At 44.5% G+C, this 22,863-nt stretch overlaps 3 protein-coding genes across 5 annotated transcripts in view; all 3 read left to right on the top strand.

Moving 5' to 3' along the window:
• Nucleotides 1-3,850, top strand: part of atosa (atos homolog A) — a 28,618-nt gene extending 24,768 nt beyond the window's left edge. The window contains exons 7-12 of the mRNA XM_062548689.1: nt 835-923; nt 1,329-1,428; nt 1,712-1,870; nt 2,127-2,195; nt 2,529-2,728; nt 2,836-3,850. Of these exons, the coding sequence (XP_062404673.1) occupies nt 835-923; nt 1,329-1,428; nt 1,712-1,870; nt 2,127-2,195; nt 2,529-2,728; nt 2,836-2,989 (771 nt within the window). The 3' untranslated portion in view covers nt 2,990-3,850. The remainder of the gene's footprint in view (nt 1-834; nt 924-1,328; nt 1,429-1,711; nt 1,871-2,126; nt 2,196-2,528; nt 2,729-2,835) is intronic.
• A 530-nt stretch (nt 3,851-4,380) lies between these two features.
• Nucleotides 4,381-7,838, top strand: arpp19a (cAMP-regulated phosphoprotein 19a). Its single transcript, XM_062548688.1, has 3 exons — nt 4,381-4,577; nt 6,387-6,494; nt 6,763-7,838. The coding sequence occupies exons 1-3, from the start codon at nt 4,521-4,523 to the stop codon at nt 6,934-6,936; spliced, it is 339 nt and encodes a 112-aa protein (XP_062404672.1). The 5' UTR covers nt 4,381-4,520; the 3' UTR covers nt 6,937-7,838.
• Nucleotides 7,839-8,809: 971 nt separating this feature from the next.
• The window catches only part of myo5aa (myosin VAa), a 54,974-nt gene continuing 40,920 nt past the window's right edge, over nt 8,810-22,863 (top strand). For all 3 annotated transcript variants that reach the window (XM_062548687.1, XM_062548686.1, XM_062548684.1), the window contains exons 1-4: nt 8,810-8,997; nt 20,124-20,234; nt 21,931-22,102; nt 22,301-22,445. In XM_062548687.1, the coding sequence (XP_062404671.1) occupies nt 8,971-8,997; nt 20,124-20,234; nt 21,931-22,102; nt 22,301-22,445 (455 nt within the window). In that variant the 5' untranslated portion in view covers nt 8,810-8,970. The remainder of the gene's footprint in view (nt 8,998-20,123; nt 20,235-21,930; nt 22,103-22,300; nt 22,446-22,863) is intronic.

Here is a 22,863-nt window from a genome sequence, read left to right as displayed (position 1 = left end):
ACTTGGGCTTGTTTAAGCTGTGAGGGAACAAAAACTCCCCAAAACTCAAATTCTCTGCAGGATTTGATATATGAGGGCTAATTCTGTTTTTATTGATGCCATATGAGGGATGTGTCTGAGCTCTCTAAAGGGTGGGTGACTTCCTCTTCAGCTGACTCAGATCAAGCTCCTCCTTGCTTGGAACTGTTCAAATACTTTAAACCGACACTGCTGTTCTTATGAGCAAAAAAACAGCTTGGTTTTCTTTTCGGTTGGTAACTTTCAGTAGGCCACATCATTTCAATATCATTCTCTTGTTTCCCATATTAAGAAATGGACAATGATAACAGCTCATGATATCATGTTAGATAATTGTGTCTGTGTCACACATATAATAAAGAAGAATGAAGAATGAAGATTTTTAGTTTTTTATTCACATTTGTTTTCTTCATATGTATAATCAACTGGTATATTTCTGTGGACAGCAAATGTGATTACTGGTGTGCAGAATTATGTTCTGCACACATCAAACCCATCATCAAATGATGTGTTATGTATACAATCAACTCTACTCTAGTCTACTAAGCCTAGCAATTACATAGATGACACTTGTGGTTTACTGCCTCTAGATAAAGTGCTGAGGACATTTTCATATTGTTTCTTCAACTTCCTGTCTGCACCTTGGGTGTTTTCACTTTCATGCAACATCTGTTGTCATACTAGAACTCTCTGCAGTGATAACAAAGGGACATACACTGGGACTGATATTCAAAAGCACATCTGAAAACAATTTGAGCAATATTTAAAATAAAATGCATCAACTACAACTACCAACATTTTATCTTTTGTCTACAGGTTCCTCAAAGGAAAAGCCAGACTGGATATTTCGATTTAGACACATCATTGATCCGCTGCAAAACGCAACCATGGGCAACTAGCAAAAGGTAACCCTAACAGAACTAGCACTCATTGTGCTCACAGCCTTTAGCCAGAGTAGTGTTGTGTGTCCTCAGCACACTGCCATCTACAGTAAGCATTGCAAAGCTTACATAATGCCCTGATTCTGGCTATTCAAAATGGCTGGCTGGCTAGGTGGCGAGCTGTTTGATGCAGTGTTTGGATAATTCCGTGAATATCATTTTAAGTTGTGTGCGTCAACATATATTTGTTTGTATGCATGCAGATGCCAGTTTCTATTGCTGTATAGGTGTATAAATTGCATGTGGGCATCTTATGCAATGTGTTTAATGTCTGACTTGTAGATTGTAGATGTATATGTATATGTGTGTGTCCCTGGCCTCATGGTTCTGTGTGTGTGTGTGTGTGTGTGTGTGTGTGTGTGTGCACAGAGCCTGCTTGAAAAGAGAGGGCGATGAATGTGAGCCCCTGCAGCAGCTGCTTAGTGCTAGTGCCCCACCTGCAAGCCTCAGCCTTCTGGGGAACTTTGAGGTAGGAAGCCAATAACATGCACATAACTAGCTGCATTCATCTATATATAAAGCCAATAACATGCACATAACTAGCTTCTGGGGAACTTTGAGGTAGGAAGCCAATAACATGCACATAACCAGCTGCATTTATCTATATATATAATGCTCATTGCCAATGTACACGTATATTATACTTTTTATGGTTATTTTAAGCATCGCTTCACTGCTTTTCAGGGGTAATGTGATGAAATATTGAGAACAAAGGTGTGTGTTACATGTTCATGTTCTCTGGTTGGCCACAGGAGTGTGTATTAAACTATCGGCTAGAGCCTCTGGGGACAATAGAGGGTTTCACAGCAGAGGTGGGCGCCAGTGGAACATTCTGCCCCAGCCACATGACCTTTCCCGTGGACGTGTCTTTCTACAGTGTCTCTGATGACAATGCACCTTCTCCCTATATGGTGAGTGAAGAATGTGTCTTTTCTTACAGTGTCTTGGGCAGCAATGCATTAGGTGAGCGACTGTATGTGTCTTAGCATTTAATTTGTGTGAAAACTGAGATGATGTCACAGTTTATGTAGAACATCGACATCCATTAAGATGGCATATAATGATGCTTTATCTGATAGGCTCATTTATTTTGCACTTGACATAACATTTGACTAGAAGGTGCTGCTACTTTGCATTATGTACTTATTTCTGGATTTCCCCCCCTAGGGTGTTATTAACCTGGAGTCCCTAGGGAAAAGGGGCTATCGAGTGCCTCCATCAGGAACCATTCAAGTGGTAAGGCTGTTCTTACGTTGTGTGTTCTGTGTTTCAGAATGGTTACTGACATTGTTCTTCGTTTTTAAGGACTAATCTAGTAATGATATGATGTGATGGATAAATGGAGTCTAGATGGTGTGGCATCAATACTCACATACGTTTGACAACAAAGCACCTTCTCGCCTTGCAAAGTAATAGACTAAAAGAAAGAATGCCCTCTAGTGAAAGGGTACAGGACATGATGAATTAAATACCATCTTTACTTTTGGTCAGGTTTTAACCATGCATCAATAATGTACTTGTTGCCCCTTTTCTCTAATCCTTACGCTTGTGTATTTCCTGTGTTTGTAGACCTTATTCAACCCAAACAAGACTGTGGTCAAGATGTTTGTGGTGGTGTATGACTTGAGAGAGATGCCAGCCGGCCATCAGACATTCCTCAGGCAGAGGACCTTCTCCGTCCCCGGCAAGCGGGAATCCAATGGCCATGTCAACAAGAAATCCCTTCCCCTTAGCCAGGGACGGACCCTGCGCTACCTCGTACACCTGAGGTAAGATTGTCCTTCTGACACACATACAGATGGTCATTCAGTATTGTTCTGTAACAGGCTTTTGTTTCCACCTAAAATCTCAAATGTTTTGTATTCAATCTTTTCAGGTTCCAGAGTTCTAAATCTGGGAAGATCTACCTCCACCGAGACATCCGGCTTCTGTTCTCACGCAAATCCATGGAAGTGGACAGTGGTGCTGCCTATGAGCTCAAATCCTTCACTGAGTCACCTGCCGACCCCCGCTTCTCTCCCAGATGCTAACGACCTTCAGTCTTGCACTGGGGCCTTAACTATATCACACCCTCCAGGGCATGGTTTGGCTGACATCGGGCCTTTAGTCTTTTGGTCAACTGTTATGTTCTTAAGCAGATTCACATTGATGTTTGCCTTAGAATCAAATCAGTGAACATCCTCATCACAGAATTACATCTGTGGTGGTGTGCATACATATTTCTGAGTGTTAGTGGCAATCAATGCAGAACTGTGCAACCTAATGTGCAGAAGATGACCTTTGACCTGACTGAATGCTTCGCATCAGTTGAATCATCATTTGCTTCTCAATAATGTTTTTGCACAGAGAATGACATTTAGGGCTCCTCCTGTCCTCACATACAAGCTGTTCTCAGTGCTCAGTCCTTCAGAATCAACTGGCCAGTGGAAGTAATCCGTTATTTCAGATGTAGATCTTTTATTTTTTCCCAAGTTTTTGGTATGAGTAAGGAGCCATTACAGCTGTAAGACCATGGACCAGTTTTCCAAGAGAACAAGCAATCACGCCAGAGAAAACTACAGAATAACATTTGAAAGAGCACTGTGTTATTTCCATGAGAACTGGAAATTGAAATTAGTAATATTCTAATACGTATTTTTTGTACTGTTACAGAACCACTTTATCGGAAGTGTTGCAATAGAAGAAAAATAAAATACAAATTATCTTACTAGTTTAGTGTTTACATATTTACTTTGTCAGTTATTTAATATTTAAATTAATATTTCATTTACTGCACATGTGATGGCCGTCATGCTAAGCATTATGATGTAGTGCAAAATATGTTTCAATCATAATATGTATTTTTGACTTTAATATTCAGATCTGAAATAAATATATATTATATCTTTAAAGCAATCTTCACACGTGTGTTTGTATGTTTTGTATGCTCTTCTTGTGACATGTAATACAGGTCATATTGACTAAATTCTATGCATAGACTCCAGACTAGTTATCTTTAAAATATAGTATGGATAGAAGCAGTTTGTTACAGCCTATGTCCCATCCCTTCAACACTCCTGTGACATCCTCCATAAACTGGATTGTGAAACAGTTCCAAAATGATGGGAGCCTGAATGAGGAAGATAGCCAGATATTGGGTTAAGTCTTATCAAGATAGATATGCCATTTCAGTAACATTTTTAAGTTGGCATTGCACAGCAAATGTTAAGGTTGTAGGTCCTAGGAAGCGAATGTGTCCTACATTATATTTCCACGACCACTATGTAAATTTGTTTGCCAATTATGTAGGCCTATGTTAAATAACTTATCATGAGGTCATTGCCATGACAGGTAGTTCTGCATTTGCTCTGCGGTGCCTACTAGCGGCGAGTGAAGTGAGCATTTGCAGAGCTAATCCATGAGAATGACGTTCTAGATCTAGCTAGCAGCCATGTTTTTGCGGGAGTAAAATCAGAATGTGATTCCTGTGGGGAGGGAGGTCGCCTAATGTTAGCTCTCTTGTACGCCAAATGATTTTGTTTTGACTCCTCTATTCATATCACTCGGTTAACGTCTACAAACATGTCGGAAGAAATCGACGAAACGCTGACTGGAGAGACGGTGGTCGAGGAGCAGAAAGTAAGACTGTTTTATTGTTTCAGTGACTTCAATCCCTCCTTTTCTAGCTGGTGAGCTAACAGTAATCGGCGAGCGTTCGCTAGAATTGGTTCACTAGCTAGCATACATGTTAGCAGGTTGTCGTTGGGTGAATCTGACTGCAGGCTGTCATTTTAACATGTGATTTTTAGTTCAGATTAATGTATATATCAATAATTGGTGTATCTGAATGATAAGACACTTGAAAGATCATCATATTTCAGCATAATTGACCCTCACGTAATGGATAACGCTAGCTAGCTAGCTAGCTAACGTTACAGGAGTTGTGTTAATGTCTTGGCTATCCTGCAAACACCACGATTACTAACGTTGAAGAATTAACGTAACCTTGCTAGCGAAAAAATAAGTTATATGTGGTGCAATTGTAGGTTACCTGATCACTGAGGTTAAAACGTCGCTTTCAGACAAGAGTAATGTTTTGTTGGTAGTAAAGCTGACTAAAGTCAGCTAACGTTATCTTGCAATAACTATCGTTGTTGCAAACACAACTGGAAAAGTTAGCCATAACAAACGAGCTATCGAGCTAACATTACCTAACGGTTTGAGCTGTCATTGCCACTTGCTAATAGCTAACAGTTGTTAGACCAATAACGTTATCTCAGACAGCTAACAGTAGCTGTTTGCTTCGAACTTATACCTGTCTGACTAATGATGGGTTATGGTTATCTTTGTTTTTTAATGAACTCAACATAACATCTGAAGAAAAATAGCTGAACAACTTAGCAAAGAAATCAGTCCCGCGAGTAGGTTAACGATAATTTCTTTAGTTAGCAAGCTAACGTTAGCTTGATTAGCAAGCTAGCATGCTTGGATGTCATTATTGTCATATGACTGTAATCAGGACACTTTTTTCAGTTGCTCATTTGTCTATCCAGTCATCGCCAACCAATGTTAGTAAACACTGTTGCTTGAGGATTTTACAGTTTGGGTTGGTTCTTTCTCCGAGTATGTTAGGTGCACCGTAACGTTGGATTGTCCCGCGTACGTCCTCTATAGCTAACTTTGTTGTTAACATTTGGTTTTCCCATAATGTAACGTTGACGTTACTGTAAATGAAACAGTTGACAGGATTGTTTGTGCCCATTTGTGAAGAATTTGTTGTATTGTTGTTAACCGGTATTGAGTAACTTTCTTCACGGTTAACTAAGTTGATATTTTTAAAAGTGTTTATTGCGTTAACATTAGCTGACACCCCAGACTCCTGAGCATAACTTTATAAGCTTCGGTTTATAAGTTGTTTTGGTGTAGGGAAATGCGACCAACTGTGGAGATAGCATATAACGTTACGGTCTTGGCCTCATGTGTATCAATATGCTGTTATTGACAAGATACAGAAAATCACATCTTGATCAAGTTTGTAGTGTGCGCCACAATCTTACGACTAGGTACGACTAGGCCTAAAATTAGCCTTTTGCCTTTCACTACCATTGGAGATGCTCATTTATATGTGACTGACACTGATTTGTTTTCTTTCCATTAATTTAGGGTACTGTTTCCTATACTCGTCTTGTCTAAATACTCCTCTACATAAAACAGTTTCATAAGCACCCATGGACGCTATGTTCTAACCTTACCCTGTTCAAACCATGTGGTAGCCAGAGGCTCTTGAGCCAGGATTTCACATGTTTTAGATCAGCTATTTGCACAACAACGAAAACCACTGTGCAGCATGCTTAAGCTGGCCATGAAGCGGTGTCAAGTCATCGGGGTCATCTGTGTCTTTGCCATGAGAATGTGCTGCAGTCCTCACAGTCGTCTGTTTGTTTGCAGACAGCCGCTCCGGAGAAAGCAGAAGAAGCTAAACTGAAGGCTAGATATCCTCACCTGGGGGCCAAGCCAGGAGGCTCGGACTTCCTCAGGAAGAGACTGCAGAAAGGGGTGAGTCTGCTCAACTCCTCTACTCAGCATGACCTTCATGAGAAATACTGTATGCCTGAAAGATTTAAGGTATTGGTGATGGCTAAATGTTTAGAGAGTATCGCAAATGAAGGTTAAGTATAGTGCCTGTTTTGTCTGAATGATGCTCTCCTCGCAGATCCTCTGTGGCTTTGCTGTAGGATTTCCTCCTGACACAGAAGCACAACAGCAGTTTACGACGTCTTGTCCAACTGAATAACACATTTGTTTTCTCTTCCTCCTTCTGCAGCAAAAGTACTTTGACTCAGGAGACTACAACATGGCCAAGGCCAAGATCAAGAGCAAGACGGCGCCCCCAATGGCACCCACAGAGAAGGCTGAGATCACAGGGGACCACATCCCCACCCCTCAGGACCTGCCCCATAGAAAACCCTCCCTGGTGGCCAGCAAGCTGGCCGGCTGATTCCGCTCAGCCTCCAGCTCTCCCCTTCCCTTACTCCATGTCTCACTTGTTCCATGTAATCACTGTTCAACCTTTTTCTGGTTTCTTTTTGTTGTCGTCTTCTTGTCTTACTGTCTCTCACTGTCATTTGTATCATTGTCCAAATACACTGAAAATAGCATCTCACAGTTGGGCATGGGCTCAGGCCACTCTGTCCCACTATGCAGAAGATGTTATTTAATGATGGATGTGGCCACGGTCTTCTGGCCACAAGTCAAAAGAAACACAAAGGTTCTCTGGAAAGATATTCTTGTGCCGTAGTTCTGTAACATGAAAGTGTACATAATCACCTAGTGTCAAAAACATGGAGGACGTGGAAGAATCTAGCATACTGAACTGAGACAATGTTTGACCTGTCAATCATTCAAAACTCCTTTAGGTCCATCATGCAACTAGGCAACATGCTTGAATGATTTGTATGTATCCCCTGAGAATGTCCTCCATGTAATGTCCTGTGTATGCTCTTCTTCTTTTTTTTATTTTTAATTAAGACATTTATGGTTGATGACAACAAATGGACTGCACTGCTACTGCTGGAGTCATGTATATGAGAAACCCCAGCTTGCATGATTAACGGTTGTGAACGGCCTGCCCTTCGCTGGCCTCTCTGCTTTGGCTCTGGAAAGGCCTTTAACAGCTTTAGTGGCGATACTATGTTTGGGCAGTTCTGCTCCAGCCTTCAGAATACTCCAAAAATATGTACAGTTCTACTGGGTTGTTTGCTGAAGGGTTTTACATCACTTTCAGTGAGGATCAGTAGTTGGCCCAAAAGACTAAACAGAAATGGCTGGAAGTATGCATGTGCATTGACAGCAGTCACTTTTGTGCCATTTTGTTTTGTAAATAAAATAGTTTTGCACAAATATTTGCTCTGTTATTATTTACTAACTGTATATTATTTCATGTTGTCTTTGAATGTGTCCTTGCAGTAACAAAAAAACAATATTTTATCCCAGGTAATTTAAAGGTTAGTAAATAGACTTTCTAACTTGGGAACTTGTGCAGACTGTTAGTGCACGGGTTTACCCAACTTTATGTTGCAACAGTTGCAATCATCCTGTCCACAGAACAAAACATTGTGGAAATAACAGATTATTAACCCCTTTACTGTTTATTGTTATTGTTGTTATTATTATTGTTAGTATTATTACTTTAGGGCAGTGGGTAGCAGAAGACGATATTGACTCCTTATTTAACTTCACATTTCGCACGTTGATCTCAAGGTCCTGTGCGCAGTATAGATCAAATGGTTTCTAGTGGATTAATGTCCTATATTTGGCATATTCTTTGGAATATGAAATGTCTGTCAGACAAACATTTTGTATTATCATTTTTTTCAATATTGAATCAATGTAGGCTACTAAGTTTGCAATGCAATGTAAACACATTCTTGATTTTCTTGTAGTCTGAAAGTGCTACTATGTGTAGGCCTGTGCTGATATGAATTGTCAGGCCCCCGATATCTTTACTGGAGTTTACATCAGTCATATGATGTAGTAGCCAATAATAAAAAAGACAACAACAAGGGTGTGCTGATATTTTAATAAATATAATAAAAGTAACAACATGTGTTGTTGTTATTATTATTATTGTTGTATTTTTTCATTATTATTATTATTATTATTATTATTATTATTATTATTATTATTATTGCTCACATGTATAGTGATTATGGAGGTCCATTCTATAGGTGTAAGTGACGGTGAACAAAAGATGATAACGATGATGCCACAAGGTGGCAGACTATCTCCATTTTCTGAAGTTAGGCAAGGGCAAGCCGCGTACCCAGCCACTGATTCATTTCATCGTTCACTCCCAGAATGCACAGAGGGAAGCCAAAATAGGGAGAATTTTAGGTGTCATGACGCTAGGCTCTCGCGTCTAAATAATACAAATAAAACATTGCTTTCAGTGGGGATTAAAGCGGTCTCGGTAAAGAGAAGATCATACTGATGTCTAGCTAACCGAGATTGGAGAAAGGATATTCCGACCATCATGGCAGCGTCAGAGCTCTACACAAAGGTATAACGTCAATATTGATATCTGTAGACTATATTTGCCCCTCTTTCTTAATGTCAATATTATTTATGCTGGAATTAGTTTAGTGGCCTAATGCATGCTGTTGACTGTGTTGTGTAGCACGTACATCTAGAATGGCTTGATGATTTTGACGTGAGCGATCATTGTGGCCATCGTGAGGGTAAAATGAATGAATGGCCATCTACTCATGGCTAAATAGCCTAACCGTGATTCTGTGAATTTCATATCACTGGCAGTAGCATAGGCATTGCTCAACCCGACATCCCTGAAGGTGTCTTTCACCTCTCTCTTCTACCTTTGTTTTCCGATCCTCTTGATCATTTTACAAACTGGGGACACTATCAACATAGCCTACAACAATTCACCCTTCAAATGAACACAAGGTGTTTTCCAAATCATTTATAGCGTTTGAAAAGTCAAATGTTTTGTCTGGATTTGTGGGGTCCAATTGAATGAGATTGCGCCATCCGTTTTCATGTAGCCTACTGAAGAAAATAGACAACCAAAGAGATGCTTTGTCGTCATCGCGTTTTGGCTGCTAGCTTCTAATTTGACATTCTTTGGTTAGAAATACATCGAAATCGTTTCAAAATAGTGAGCGTTTTATGAGATCCTGTAGGCTATTTGAAGTGTGTATGGTGGAAATAGTGTGACAATCAAAGGGATGTCTTCAGTGGGTAGCGCTGTGATGCTGCGACTTTGACATCACCGTCTGACGCCATTGGTGCTTGTTTTGAGTTTACAGCTAGGCCTGCGGACCATTCGGTTGTTGCGTTTCAAGTATAGGCGTGTCCTCTCTTTATCAAATAGAGCTAGTGGTTGTTCTGATAATGCAAGTAGGGCCTATACTAATCACTGTTCTATACTAATGTGTATGTTTTACTTTGCTACTGTCTATGGCTATGAGATTATTGGCATTGAAGCCTAGGCTATACACGAGAAGATGTAGATGATGTTGATGTCTGTTGGCCTACTCTCCATAACATTGATAAATAGGCTATCCGTTGTGTGAAAATGTCACCATCTTCGGTAGCCTATCAGTGCCTGAGAAAAAGGCCTAATGGGCCTGTAGCCTACTACTAGCAAAGCCCCTCACAAGCCATTATTAGATAAATCATTAGAAGCATTTTGTGTGTAATAAAACAGAGAGCATAGGCTAATTGTTGTGTGCATGAGGACATAAGTAGGATATTGATGACTTCAAGCGTAGGTTACATTACATTTACTTATTATCGTGAAGGTTGAGAGGAAATATCAAGAAAGGACAAATTGAGAGTTCAGTTTGGTCACGTTGTGACATAGTAGGCCAATGTCACCTTACAATGGGACAGGTTTTGTTGTTGTTGTTGTTGATTCGTCTCTGTCCTTTTGTAATTGCCAGTCATAGCCTGTGTGTGATTCATTCATTCACTCAGTCCAGACTGAGTCAGCTGGAATTGAGAGCCAAACAGAGAAAACCTTTTCCCCCCCCTGCAATTTTGTTTATTTTAGTATTATAGTTTGATCAGAAAACATGAGCTATTGCAGATAACAGTTCTCTCTCCTTGTTGCAACCTTTGAGTCAGAGATAACAATTCAGTCTATGGTAACACCAGTTTTGGAGAACTTTAATTATTGATATGATATAAGGATGCTATTAAGCTTCTTACATTTCACGGATCATGCCACTTTTGTGTAGTCTCTCCAATTTTACCAGAATTTCAGAAGGCCAGCTGACAAACTTGCCCTCCTCTGATTGGTCCCAGCGAGCTGTAAGAGCAGTTCACAAATCTTCCTGAGCTGTGGATGGGTCCCTGAGAAGTGAACACTCAGCCCTTTGTGTCTCTGTCTGAGACAAATAGAATTACATTTATAGGGTGTAGACACATTACCAAACTGAGAGCATTGCATTGTGCCCCCGACCTCTGCTTCTCTCCTCTCCTCTGAGAGTGAGCTCAGTACCCACTCACGTTGGGCCGTCCACCTTCAGCAGTGTCCACTGGCTCTTCTGACTGAAGGCAAATTGGTTGCGCTACAGTATACGGATCCAGAAAGCAGATTTGGGGATGTCCCTCCTCCATTGTTTTCAATCTGTCAGAAATCCTTCATTTGCCAAAATAAATGAAATAGCCTTTTATCTTTACTTGCTGGTCCAATCTGATAGACATCTGAACTATGTGTTTTGAGATGAGATGTAATCCGTATGTGTGTTGTTTGCACCAATTTGGGATGGAAGCGGTTTCACCATGTTGCATAGTTGCTTGTTTTTTTGTCTCAATACTGATTGAGGGCATGTGCATTAGATTACCTTGAATTAGGTGACTAGTCCTTGGGGGAAAAGTGGGCTGTAACGGCCACTACGAGTTGGACTGTTGTGTTGGTAGCATCGGGGAGCCCTGAAAGTTCCTTTTATGACATTTTGTACTTTAGTAACTTCATATTTTTTTAGTAGCTTAAAATGTTTTCCTGAAATGGACAGATTTGAAAAGTCATTTCAGCATTGTTGGAGCTTGGATTTCTCCCATGAGTGATCAACTCGTTGCTTTTTGCTTTTAAACTTTATTACCATTTTTTTTTATTTTGTAAAACAAATCTTTCATTCATCAATTCATGTGATCTGCCTCGTTTGGGAAAGGTTAAAGTGTGAGTGCTTGATGAAGAACAGTGAGCATTGTTCAGCGGCAGCAGCAGCAGCTACAGCAGCAGCACAAGTAGTTGTGCATACGGCAGAGGAGCAGGGACCCCGCCGGGATCATGCTGTAGAAACGATGGCCACGTACCCGTCTCTCGGTCAGCCGCTCAGTTGCCTCCATTAGTGTATGGTGGCGTCACTCAACCACAGAGGAAGGAGGAAGCGCAAGGCTCCTCCATCTCACAGTATGAAATAGGACATTGATATGGTGTCAAGATGAATCAGGAGTTGGATTTTATGTTTGTGAAAGTAAGTTGATTTCTCATTGTCTTTATCATCTGCATGTGGTGCTTCAACTGTGTTAGAGTTTTCTATTGTATTAGCATCAGTATACCTTACTATGAGCTACTTAACTTCTGTCCGAACTTAAAATAACTGGGAGAGAAAGTTACATCAGTCTCAATGATTTACTTTTGGAGGGGTGTTTACTCTCCTTCTCTACACAAACTATGTATCAAGAAGTGAGAAAAAATGATGATATGGTCCCTATAAGTTGATCATTCTTCATGACAGTATGAAATGTGTGGAATGAAATATCATCCACTGTTGAGGATGAAACAGGAAGGTGCGGGGCAGGGCATCCTCCAAACATAAAAAAAATGAGAAGATTAATTGTAAGAGTAAGATAATTTAGTTATATGATATACATGATCTTTTAATGAACACCGTTGTAGTCTGTATGACCAGCATGAACAAAAATCTTCTCACTGGCAGTCATGATGCATCTTGCCAACTCATTGCTAGCTGATTCAATTAAAGCCAGTTAAGCATCATCAGGTCGGGAAGGCGGCCTGATCCACTGTGTCATTGCCTTGGCATCTGAAGCCACCTCGGCAGGGTGCATTTTTTTCTCTGTCTAAAGGGTGCTTTCTCTGTCCAAACTAAGGTAGTTAGCTGGCTAGCAGCGCTCTGGCGTCATGGCCTGGTGTCTGACCGATGAGAGGCGAGCAGGCGGGCAGGGCGGAGGCCCATCTCTGGGACAGAGGGTCAAGCAGGAAGGCAGCAGATTCTCACATGAGCGTCCATCATGTGATGTGCTGTTTGGAGTTAGTGTTGGATTAGTTCTGCTCCCAGACGCTGAGCTCATACCACAGACACCCGGCTAGCCGGCATTCTGCCATCACACTGCTGTCAACAGCCATATTGTTGGCATCAGTGTCTGGTATATCAGTGACTGTATGGCTGTGTCACGGGAATGGGACATTTTTCAGTGCAGCTTTTAATGGCCAATCTTAAAGAAGCTTTTGAAAGGCTTGCTGTTGTTACTGCTGCAGGACTTTACATTGGGACCTCTACCTAAGAAAACAGCCCTAGTTTACTCGTCTCTGTCCTTCATGTTTAGCATCAAGTCCTAATATTTCTTAAGCCACGATAAACCCTCTCAGATTGTGATCCCGTCATTCAGAAACCGAGGCCTAGGGGCTGCGCCAAAGAAAGAAAACAAGCTCTGACTTTTGAAGTGAAAGCAGAGAGACTTAGAGGGTTAATTCGATAATCTCCTGTTGGCTGTGAACCGATTTACCAAATGCTGCCACTCCCAACCCCCCCAAACCCCCCCACCCCTGCGTTAGAACCCCTGTAGCTTGTCCACCTCTCTGGACGTGTGATAATGGGAGACCTTTATGGGAGATAATGGGACCCTAACCCTAACGTGTGATAATGGGAGACCTTTATGGGAGATAATGGGACCCTAACCCTAACGTGTGATAATGGGAGACCTTTATGGGAGATAATGGGACCCTAACCCTGACGTGTGATAATGGGAGACCGTCTCACAGCTCAGAGCAGCGCCTTATAAGCCATGAGGCTAAACAGGAAGGTGCATACAGAGTGATGAGGCTGTGAATGATGCCACACCTCATACCTGATAGGCCGAAAGGACCTTCTTAGAAGTACAGTAAGAATGAGTGACAGCTGTGAAAGTATCGTTCAGTGGGAACGTCTTTAAGTGGGAATACTTACTGAACTCATCACACACACACACTCACACACATAAACACACACACACACACACACACACACACACACACACACACACACACACACACTCACACACTCACACACATAAACACACACACACACTCACAGAGTGCTTAAACTAAGTGGGGATGGCCATATGTTTTTGGAGGCCAAAGGCTTTTGTAATAGAGCAGAGGTGTAGTTCACTGGGTAAGGATTAGTCCTCAGTAAGCCTGCGTAATGCCTGCTCTTGATCAGTAGACTTGAGACGTTCTATCCGTGGATAGTTCACACCACTTGAACAGTTGCCCTGTATATCCATCTCCTTCCTGGGAATGGTGAACTAAAAAAAAACAGAAACCAGAAGCGTTTATTTTTCTTGTTTGTTTTACTCCACTTTTGTGTTCCACCAGAGATGGCAGTTGTGAGCCTGTGTGCCCTGGTAATAAGTGTTTTGAGGTTTGCACATGCCACTCAGGAATGTCCGTTCAGAGGAGAGAGAGGAGACCTGCTGCTGTGTGTGAATCTGCACTATTGTGTGTTGGGATACTGAGGACTGGAGGTCCAGTAGAGTGTGTGTGTATGTGTGTGTGTGTGTGTGTGTGTGTGCAGAGCAGGAGCAGGATCTGGGCTGTGGCGCTAAGTGGAAAAGCCCTCTCTTAATCATCAGCCCAGTGAGGTCAAGAGGTCAGCTGGCCATAGTAGAGTCCTCCTCAGCAGCCATAGTCGTCCTCCTCAGCAGCCATAGTAGAGTAGAGTCCTCCTCAGCAGCCATAGTAGAGTCCTCCTCAGCAGCCATAGTAGAGTCCTCCTCAGCAGCCATAGTAGAGTAGAGTCCTCCTCAGCAGCCATAGTAGAGTAGAGTCCTCCTCAGCAGCCATAGTAGAGTAGAGTCCTCCTCAGCAGCCATAGTAGAGTCCTCCTCAGCAGCCATAGTAGAGTCCTCCTCAGCAGCCCTAGTAGAGTCCTCCTCAGCAGCCATAGTAGAGTCCTCCTCAGCAGCCATAGTAGAGTCCTCCTCAGCAGCCATAGTAGAGTAGAGTCCTCCTCAGCAGCCATAGTAGAGTAGAGTCCTCCTCAGCAGCCATAGTAGAGTAGAGTCCTCCTCAGCAGCCATAGTAGAGTCCTCCTCAGCAGCCATAGTAGAGTAGAGTCCTCCTCAGCAGCCATAGTAGAGTCCTCCTCAGCAGCCATAGCAGAGTAGAGTCCTCCTCAGCAGCCATAGTAGAGTCCTCCTCAGCAGCCATAGCAGAGTAGAGTCCTCCTCAGCAGCCATAGTAGAGTCCTCCTCAGCAGGCCATAGTAGAGTCCTCCTCAGCAGCCATAGTAGAGTCCTCCTCAGCAGCCATAGTAGAGTCCTCCTCAGCAGGCCATAGTAGAGTAGAGTCCTCCTCAGCAGCCCTAGTAGAGTCCTCCTCAGCAGCCATAGTAGAGTCCTCCTCAGCAGCCTCTGCAGCAACTGATGATGATGATGATGATGATGGGTGTGTCTGTAAACAAATCCGCCCACTTCTGTACACTCAGTCACTCTTCAAAAGACTCAATACACATCTGTTGAAGGTATGAAGGATGCATCTGTTGAAGGCTATGTACTGTATATAGACTTACTAAGAGTGTTGAAGCTGACATCTGAAACAAATGTATTTTCCCGCCTTCAGTACCCTCTAATGTTAAATATTTGTGTACAATGTAGAATTTATTAATGTCTATGTGTTAACGTAATCTAAGTAGCAGAATGTTGTCCTATATTTACAATAGCCATTACTTAAGTTCTGTCAGGTCCATACGTCAATAACAACACAGACAATAAATATCTTAGGCAATTTAAATTAATATACTACGAATTAAATTTGGCGGTATGGCTCTGTTCAGAGGAGTACCCAGACCTTTCATGAGCACCATGAAAGAGCAGAGAGTCTGGGGACAGCAGCAGTATTAGGGGGGCGCTCACACAGTTTAAGACTGAGCGAGCTAAACTATTCCCCCATATGAACAGAGCGGCAACTATGACATAAAGCCTATGCCATGTTATACACGACAGGGTGGAGCAGGGGAGGAGGTGGGTTGCATAAAGCGAGCAGCAAGCAGTTAGGAACAACTAAGCAGCTTTAAATAAGGCGCCCTGTTTGGATCTAGCCATTTAGAAGCGAGGGGAGTTGACCAGCTGATGTGCTGACGCCCACAGCGGTTAGCAGCGTCTTGACTACTTACCTGCCAGAACTGACGCTGACGCTCAATTTATGCGAATGTAGCACTTTTTGACCCAAAGGTAATAGTGTAGTTGTTTTTCTTGCGTCAGGGCCAACAGCTTTGGGAACTGATTTACTCTGCATGTTCAGCTCACTTGGCATATCCTAGGAAACATGACAAACGCGCCGCGCGTCTGTTTCTGTGCTGCTTTTACCCCTTTGTTGGTTCCAAATGCATGAGTGCATCTGAATAGGCCTGCACATGCCTCCATTTGGGAGCATGCATCCTTGTGTGTCCTACTGTATAGGTACGTGTATACAGTACAGGATGTGTCGATGAGGATCGGGTAATGTTTTTACTACAGTGTGAGAGAGAGAGGGATAGAAGGGAGAGAGGGAGAGAGAGAGAGAGAGAGAGAGAGAGAGAGAGAGAGAGAGAGAGAGAGAGAGAGGGATAGAAGAGAGAGAGAGAGAGAGAGAGAGAGAGAGAGAGAGAGAGGGATAGAAGAGAGAGAGAGGGATAGAAGAGAGAGAGAGAGAGAGAGAGAGAGAGAGCGAGAGAGAGAGAGAGAGGGAGAGAGAGAGAGAGAGAGAATGTTGGATGTGACTGTGTGAGTGTTGGTGAGGATCAGGAAGTGTTGGCAGCAGTGCTAGTTGCTGCCTCTGTGGGTGTGATGCTGCTCATGTCGAGCTGCTATTTTTACCAGCCGTCTCTTTGCTCCTCCTGCTCTGTTGCTAGGAGCCAAGGTTCTGGGATGGGACCTCTCTGGGGAGGAAGGTGTTAAACACCCCGCTCCACTCACGGCTCTCTATTTGTCAAGAACCAACGCGGGGAGCTAGCTAGGTGGATACACGTTTCACGAGAAGCTAATTTGTCTCTTTTGTCTGAATTTCATTTCTTTTGCAGCGTTGCCATGGAAACATTTTGTTTATGTATTTTTCTAATTGGTTTTACTAAAGTGCTATTCTCTCCTCCATGCACACAATAAAGGACCACATTCCTTTGTGCTGCGTGCCAGAGGCAGGTGCTCATTTAATAAGTTGTAGTAGGCGCGTGGAGATAGTTATACCCTCTGGGAAACGAGGCTACGGCTTCAGTAAAGGACGTGAGGTGGGTTCTTGTGCGCTCTATCACTGAGAGCACCATTCAAAAGCCCAGTTTGTCTCGGTGACTGTTCTCCTCTACAGTGAGGATGTCTACCACTTCTGACCCATCACCTTCCGGCGTAGGGGCTGTCCTCTCTCACTGGTCTCAGAGTGAGTGTGTGATAAGGAGGTGGTTTCCCTGGGCTGGTTACACTGGCCTTCACCACCCCAAGGCCTCTTTATGATCCTCCCCTCACCCTCCTGTAACACCCCCATAGTCATCTGTCACCAGCTGGGCTGTTAGCTGGGCTGTCTCCATGGTGACGGCGCTGTTTTAATAAAGGGGGAGGGGTTAGAGCTCTCTGTCGAGTAAAAGCGGCGTGGTGCTGTTCAGTGAGCAGCGTATGCACCCGCTTCTCTTGATGTGATCCGGGGCCCTGCCTGGGGGCTACAGCTCCTGCTTACGCTTGTGCCGCTCTCCGCTCCATTCACATTCATGAGACACGACTGTGTGAAGCAGTGCGCTTTCCTGGAAGTGCAGGCCTAGCCTCTCCTTATGTCGGGGGGGGGGGGGGGGGGGGTGAGTCATAGGAGGATGACGGCAGTGAGGGAAAATTGGGCCACCTCCCAGATTTACCCTCAATCGGCACACAACCACCAGCCTGCTCGGACACAGCACACTGAGACACACAAATGGCTTGGAGAAGTCAAAGTCATTTTACAGCTTAGTTGTGATGCATGTTTTAGTCGCCGCACAAACCCCAGACTCCTACAGCCTGCCGTGCTCAACAAAGGACACCATTGACACGAGACGCAAACACACCGATCATTTGGCTGGTGAAAACCCTGTGATTCTTCATGTCATTGCTGATCTGACCTCTTTTATTGTAGCTCAGCCCAGCAGCTGTTAGCTCACCCAGCTTGGCTCCAGACAGCTGACCAGTGCGGTGCGCGCTAGCAGGACACATGGGCATCCAGCTGTTCAGCTCAGCCAATCCGCATCCGGGGCTCTAGTGTTACCTCAGCAGGATGAGCAGAAGTGCTGAAATGGCAGCTTATCTGCCCAAGGACTGAACAGCAAAGTCGGCAGAGTTGCTCTTTCTCACTCAGTGGCGATACTTTATTTGTTTATTTTTAACGACTCTGCAACCATCTAGAAAGCACGTAACGCAGCGGTAAGGCACATTGGTGCCAACAGGAGGCTTGTCATTTAAAAACACTGGTGTGTTTGGACAAGTGACAGATAGACAGATAGATGCAGAGAGAGTGGCTGCAGTGATGTCGGTGGCTCTACTGTATGTGGTGTGCTTACGGCCCACTGTCTCCTCCAGACCGGCGTGCATGTGATGCTGTCCTGTGCTCATGTGGGCCCCCTGAACTCCCCCCTGCTGTGTGATTAGATCTGCTGCACCAGCAGCCGTCTCTGTCTTTACTTGCCCAGACCAACTCAGCAACTCTATGTTCTAATGGAACTCGGTGTACAAATACAAACGTTTTTATTTCCTTCTGTTCCTTTAAAAGCAACAGATATAGAGGCGAATCACCAAGCCCAGCTCACCAATTTCTCCCTAAAGAATAATCCTCCCACAGTTGTTCTCAATCGCTGAATCCCATGCTTTATATTCTTTAAGCACACAAAAGAGATCTCAGAACAGTGGACCAGTCGTCATACGCTCTCTGGTTTGTCCTCAAGCACATTGTTGTGCCCTGTGTTGTCAGTGGTGGCCTGGGGACGGGTGTCTGGGAGATGACCTTGGAACTTCTGAGCTTTCAGTGTGTCGGGCTGTTCAGGGCAGCGGATATCTGTGGGCATGGCAGCCGTCAGACAGAGTCAGCTTCTTGGGCTCTTTGTGAGCGTTCTGGATTCTTCGTCATGTGACCCGACAGTTGGAGTCGGTGTTCTTCACATGCGTCCGTGTCAGCTGACAACCCCCCCCCTCCTCCTCCCAGACGATTGTCAGACCACCACAGACTCTTAACCCTTCAGCAACAGTAGGCACTGATGTATTTTGCTTGACCATAAAAGGGGGAGAGGTCAATCGTTCCCTCTCTCTCTCTCTCTCTCTCTCTCTCTGCTGTCTCTCTCTAATGAGGAGACTGATGGTCAGATGGTGCTCACGTGTCCAGGTCTCACACCACAGCATCTGACCCTTTTGACCTCTGACCCTTTTTTTTTTTTTTTTTTAAGATTATTTTTTGGGCTTTTTTATGCCTTTATTTGGACAGGACAGTAGAGAGAATGACAGGAAGTGAGTGGGAGAGAGTCGGGGTGGGATCTGGAAAGGACCACGGGGCGGGAATCGAACCCGGGTCGCCAGCGTACGGTGCAGGTGCCCCAGCCAGTTGCGCCACTGCCGGGGCCTGACCTCTGACCCTTTTGACCTGTGGTCTGAGGGGCACTGCAGTACAGAGGAGGGACGTCAGAGACGGATAAACCCTTCAGATCTCCTCAATCAAACACTGAATGGGTCCAGAATACAATCTCGTGTTTTAAGAATTGGTTTTGGGAGCTGTGTGTGTGTGCGTTTGTGTGTGAGTTTGCTGGAATAATTGCTTGTGTATTCTCTGCTTCATCAGATTAAAGGTGTGTCCTGTATTCCGTGCTCTTGTGTGTTGTGAATACAGTGTTCTTTTGGTGGGATAAGGCAATGTCACTCTGACTTCTTAAAGAATGAAGCAGTCAGCTTGGTGAATGAATAGTTAGGCCCAGGCGTAAAATAATTCATCCCCAAGCCAAATTTTGATTGATTAAAATCTCATGGTTTAAAAATAGGATTTGAGGGCTGTTTATGTGTTTATGTGTATGTTTGTGTATTTTCATTTCACCAATAAGTTACTTCTACCTGAAATTACTTTAGACAAAGGCTAGGGTGCCTTGGTTTCTTGGTTCTTTTCGTCAACTTCAAAATCATCTCAGAGTCCCAGAGTAATGCCATTCTGTATGCAGACTCACAAGTAAACCAAGTAAACCTCAACAAGGTCAATGTTCCACTAATGGCTCGTGTGTGTGTGTGTGTGTGTGTGTGTGTGTGTGTGTGTGTGTGTGTGTGTGTGTGTGTGTGTGTGTGTGTGTGTGTGTGTGTGTGTGTGTGTGTGTGTGTGTGTGTGTGTGTGTGTGTGTGTGTGTGTGTGTGTGTGTGTGTGTGTGTGTGTGTGTGTGTGTTGCGTTGCACCGCTGCTGATCTGTCCGTCTCTCCCTCCAGTTTGCTCGGGTGTGGATCCCTGATGCAGAAGAGGTGTGGAAGTCAGCCGAGCTGGTGAAGGACTATAAGCAGGGAGACGGAATCCTGCAGCTGCAGCTGGAGGATGGAGAGGTGAGTGGAGAGGAGGGAGTGAATGGCCATTGCACCACTATACTATTACACCACCACTACTCTACGACTCTACTACACCACTACACCATTACACCACTATGCTACTATACCACTATGCTACTATACCACTACAGCACTACACCACCACACCACTACTCTACTACACCACTACTCTACTACACACTACACCACTACACCACCACACCACTACTCTACTACACCACTACTCTACTACACACTACACCACTACACCACTACTCTACTACTCCACTACACCACTACTCCACTACACCACTACACACTACACCACTACACCACTACACACTACACCACTACACCACCACACCACTACTCTACTACACCACTACTCTACTACACACTACACCACTACACCACTACTCTACTACTCCACTACACCACTACTCCACTACACCACTACACACTACACCACTACACCACTACACCACTAGAATACCACAACTCTACTACACCACTACATCACTACACTATTACAACACTACAACACTATTCTTTACAACACGACAACACTACTCTATATGGCTTAGCTAATTGTGCATCCCATTATGTTTCTATGTTCACATGAACAGATGCTTAAATCTAAATATCCCATTGAAGTTACATAGGTATAACCTAGCTATGGAACGTAAACCTGTGGTACAGGTATCAATGCTGAAAAGAGAAAAGCCACATTGTTGAATACTTCTTCTCATTCTTCTATTCCCACGTGCATGTAGTCAGCTAATGCTTTTAGTCTTGAGTATGCCCCCGCTAATCCATATTGTTTATGACTCTTGGTTAATCTTGATGGCACTCTGCCTAAATTAAACTGTGTCTAAATGGAATTACTTGCACACATGCTCCGGGTCGAGCCAGAGAGAATGGCTGTTGCATGAGCTCTGTGTGCTCCATCAGTAGTTTTCTTCAGTGAGGGCTGGAGCAGAGAGTATGGCTGCTGCATGAGCTCTGTGTGCTCCATGAATAGTTCTCTTCAGTGAGGGCTGGAGCCGAGGGCAAGGCTGTCCTGCCAGACCCGCACACTTTGGGGCAGATACATGGAGCAGTTCCTGTGCCTCCTGCCAGACCCGCACACTTTGGGGCAGATACATGGAGCAGTTCCTGTGCCTCCTGCCAGACCCGCACACTTTGGGGCAGATACATGGAGCAGTTCCTGTGCCTCCTGCCAGACCCGCACACTTTGGGGCAGATACATGGAGCAGTTCCTGTGCCTCGGCCTGACCAGCGCTCTGGCTCAGCTGTAGGTGCTCAGGCCGGCCCGGCTGTCAAGTCCAGAGCGTCCAGGCACAGCGGGAGGAGCATATGTCCATAATAATGGCTCACTCAGGGCCGTTAGTGAAAGCATTTCCTCAGAACTGGAGCCTCCCTTTATCTCCAAGTCACGGCCACTTGCCTGTTGCCCTTCACATGTTCTGCCACTGACAGCAAGTGCAGAAGCTGCTGTGCTGCACTGAGACTCCTGCCAGCTGTTGCTAGTGAGGGAGGCAATACTGTCACAGGAAGTGCAAGTATGAGCACAGGGAGGAAGTCATATTTGATCTGTTTCCAAATGTTGAGAGTCTGAATTATTCTTGAAGAATTACATTAAACCCAGATGCCGAGAGGAATGAGCTTGAGGAGGGCGTTTTTGAGGAGGGTGTTGTTGTTGCATCCTTCATAGGAAATTGAACACAAGTTGGACCCCAAGACCAAGAATCTTCCACACCTGCGGAACCCGGACATCTTGGTGGGAGAGAATGATCTCACGGCGCTCAGCTACCTGCACGAGCCCGCCGTGCTGCACAACCTTAAAGTGCGCTTCATCGACTCCAAGCTCATCTACACCTACTGCGGTAAGACCCCCCCCCGCCCCCCCCCCTGCCAGGGCCTGCTAGCGTTCAGATTACCCTGAGCAGGAGCACCAACCCCCTCCTGGAATGCCCCCCACTGGTGGTGCCTGGACCCATGACAGACCCTATGAGGCATGTTGAGCAGCATATGAAGATATCACGCATTAGCTTGAATTATTTGGTCCTTTCTCTCATCTCCAGGTATCGTCTTGGTGGCCATTAACCCCTATGAGAATCTGCCCATCTATGGATCGGACATCATTAATGCCTACAGCGGGCAGAACATGGGTGACATGGATCCACACATATTCGCCGTGGCAGAGGAGGCATATAAGCAGATGGCGAGGTGAGTTTCCACTCGTTTGTTGTCTCTGTATTCATCTCTCCATTCTTCATGCTCCTCTCTGTGCAGTCACACTGGCCACCGTCATTCCAAGGAAGGTTTGTAGGTCAGCACAATATCAGCTCTGCAGCAAACCAGAAATAGCAGCCTCTCTCTTTTGCTCTCTCCCTCTCCCTCTGCCTCTCTCTCTCTCTCTCTCTCTCTCTCTCTCGCCCTTCATCTCACTCTCTCTGCCTCTCATTCTCTCTCTGTTACTCACCATCACTCATACTCTCACATAGCAGGAGACAGCTGTTGATCTTTGAGAAATCAAAGAGGTGTCATTTCTGTTTCGCTCCTTGGCACAGTTTGTCCCTCCAGGTGCCGGTGCTCAGACGGGCTCCAGTAGAGGGGCTGTGGCTGTGCCTCCCTGGTGCACCCT

Source organism: Sardina pilchardus, chromosome 11, assembly GCF_963854185.1.
Source record: "Sardina pilchardus chromosome 11, fSarPil1.1, whole genome shotgun sequence".
Classification (NCBI taxonomy): Eukaryota; Metazoa; Chordata; class Actinopteri; order Clupeiformes; family Clupeidae; genus Sardina; species Sardina pilchardus.
This window is presented reverse-complemented; position numbering and strand designations above follow the sequence as displayed.